Source organism: Cryptosporidium hominis (assembly GCF_000006425.1).
Source record: "Cryptosporidium hominis TU502 chromosome 4 CHRO014014, whole genome shotgun sequence".
NCBI lineage: Eukaryota > Apicomplexa > Conoidasida > Eucoccidiorida > Cryptosporidiidae > Cryptosporidium > Cryptosporidium hominis.
Window position 1 is genome coordinate 1 of NW_666824.1, and position 2,928 is coordinate 2,928.

At 27.3% G+C, this 2,928-nt stretch overlaps 1 protein-coding gene across 1 annotated transcript; it reads left to right on the forward strand.

The window, feature by feature from the left end:
* Nucleotides 1-1,814: 1,814 nt before the first annotated feature.
* On the forward strand, nucleotides 1,815-2,600 carry Chro.40039 (proteasome subunit). The annotated part of the gene is made up of 1 exon (XM_660157.1): nucleotides 1,815-2,600. One exon carries the CDS (start codon nucleotides 1,815-1,817, stop codon nucleotides 2,598-2,600), a length of 786 nt encoding a protein of 261 aa, XP_665249.1.
* Nucleotides 2,601-2,928: the final 328 nt, after the last annotated feature.

Genomic DNA, 2,928 nt, shown 5'->3' on the forward strand with positions numbered 1-2,928 from the left:
GAGGTTTTATTAATTCTAAGACGAATTAAATATAAGAGTCCTAGTATTGAAAAAAAACTAATGAAAATAAGAGGATTTAGATTATCACTCGTAATGTTATTTAAAGTTTGACAAGTAAATTTACTTAAGAATTCATCTTGAATTTAATTTATGCAGTGCGTAATTCACTCTTAATTGATATCCTTAAAGAAATAATGGTAGATAAGTTGTACAAAATAGAGTTATAATTAACTAATTATTTTATAGATTTTTAAAATTTATATTGGAAATTAATTTTAGAAAAATCTGTATCATTTATTCGGTTTGTTTCTAATTAAACAAATTCACTTTAAATAGATCTGGAAAAGGGTCACAAAGTTTAAAAAAAACGCTGTATATTAAAAATCAAGTAATTCATTGAAAACTACACCATATATACATACAATTTTTTGATTCAAAATTAATTGAAAGTGATTTCATTAAATTAGAAATATAATGTACACAAAATTCCCGCCTGATGTGGGGCAGAACATGTAAGTTAGGTGTCAAAATTATTAATAAAAGGAATAGCATGCTGTAAGTAAACTTGATAGTGGATAATCAGAATTAAATAAAATTATTTTTAATTAATATAAAATATATTGTTCAATTCTGAGCTTGAAATATTCTCAATAAAATATTTTTGGGATTGCCAGGAATTCTCATTGAGGAATTACTAATTAAAATTAAATTAGGTTGATTATTTAGAAAAGAAAAATTAAGATGAGAAGTCCTTATGCTGAAGAAGTAGAATATTCTGAGAAATTTAATATGGATACGCATGAGTACAGGTAAATATAGCAATATCATTTAATTATTGAAAACAATTATTAATTAAAATAATCTCAGATTTGTGAAGTTAACAAGGCCATTATATAAGAAACTTCAACAATACAGGTGAGTAATTTTTATCATTTAATATATTTTGATGAAAATTACAAATGTTTTAGAGCAACAAGAGGGAATGGACCATTGATTTCAGAGGAAGAATGGCGACATGTATTAGGTAAGTTATTTACTTATGTAACCATTTGAATAATTTAAAAAATTTTTCTAAAAATCTTCAGGACTACAAATGAGCAGAGGATGGGTACATTTTTTGGATTGGAAAAAGGAACCTTGGGTTTTATGTTTCAGAAGACCACAGGGAACAAATCCTCAAACAGGAAAAGTAGACAAATCTATGGAAAACATAAATCAAATGAACAAATAAGTATTTTCAATTATTTATAATTAATATCTAAAATTTAGAGCGACATTTTGGGTGGTCTGAAATTCCCAATAAATTTGAATTAGAATTATAATTAAAAAAAATATAATTAATTTAAAATCTATAATTAACTTTATAAATAGCTGAGGTTTTTAATTTACGTCATCTTACACCTTTCCTTTTCCCCTCATCTTTTTTTCACTTTGAATTCTTTTAGAAATGTTCATCATAGAGTGTCATCTGGGTAACCCGCCCAACGTGGGCGCCAATTTGCACATATTTAAGGGGGAAGTTGGGTATCTTTTTAATATATAAAATTTATTAAATAATAAAATTAGCCAAATTATATTATTTGATATTAAGGCAATTTAAAAAGAATTAAAGAATTGTTCAGGAAATAAATTATTTAGGAGGGGAGAAATTTAGCTGATCAAGTGTTTTTGAAATCAGATAAATATATAAATTGATTATTTATATATTTGTAATATAAATAGCAGAATAGCTATATTATCAATTAATTGTAGGACAAAGAAAACAGTAGTAACCGAGGAGATAATTCAATTTTGGTAGAGACTTACTAGTAGAAATGTCACGAAGATACGATTCTAGAACAACAACATTTTCTCCTGAAGGTCGATTATATCAAGTAGAATATGCATTGGAAGCAATTAATAATGCAGCTCCAACAGTTGGGATACTTTGTAAAGAAGGAGTAATTCTGGGAGCAGATAAGGCAATAGTATCAAAATTACTTGATCAAGGAAAGTCACTGGAGAAAATTTATACAATAGATCGTCATATTATAGCTGCTGTAGCTGGTTTGACAGCTGATGCAAATATTTTGATTGCCCAAGCACGTATAGACTCTCAAAGATATCAATATACATATGGCGAAGAACAGCCAGTAGAACAATTAGTTACTCAAATATGCGATAGAAAACAAAGTTATACACAATTTGGTGGATTGAGACCATTTGGTGTATCATTTTTATTTGCTGGATATGATAAGAATTATGGATACCAATTATATCAGTCTGATCCATCTGGTAACTTCTCGGGATGGAAGGCTACTGCGATTGGTCAAAATAACCAAACCGCTACATCTTTATTGAAACAAGAATGGAACGAGGACTTAACATTAGAACAAGGTCTTCACTTAGTTGCAAAAGTTTTAACCAAGACTATGGATACAACTTCTCCTACAGCAGATAAATTTGAGTTTTCTATTTTGACTCACAATAATGAATCTAATAAGTGCAGCCAGAAAATTTTGTCTGAAAAAGAAATTGGAGAATTGTTGGAAAAAGTCCAAAAAGAAATTGCTTCTGAAAATAGTGCTAAGAATAACTCTGAAACTGATAACCAGAGTTAAGTGAATATATATTTATAGATATTTGTTATTACTCAAATTGTTATTCATAATACAATTTCCTAATGTCTTCTGACATTGTATTAGAGAATTTTCCATAGATGTTTCAAATATCTCTATTTTTAACATTAGATAGGAGTAAATATATTAGTTTTCAATTCAAATTGGTAGTTTTATCTTTATCAATTGTTTTCTATTCTGTTTGTTTGATGTACATATTAATTTTAAAACTCTATCGAGTAAAATCTAGTTAATATTAAGTTAATAATTCAAAATATAAGATACACACATAATCAATTTTCTTTCGAAAAAAGTTCCAGTTGAAATCGAG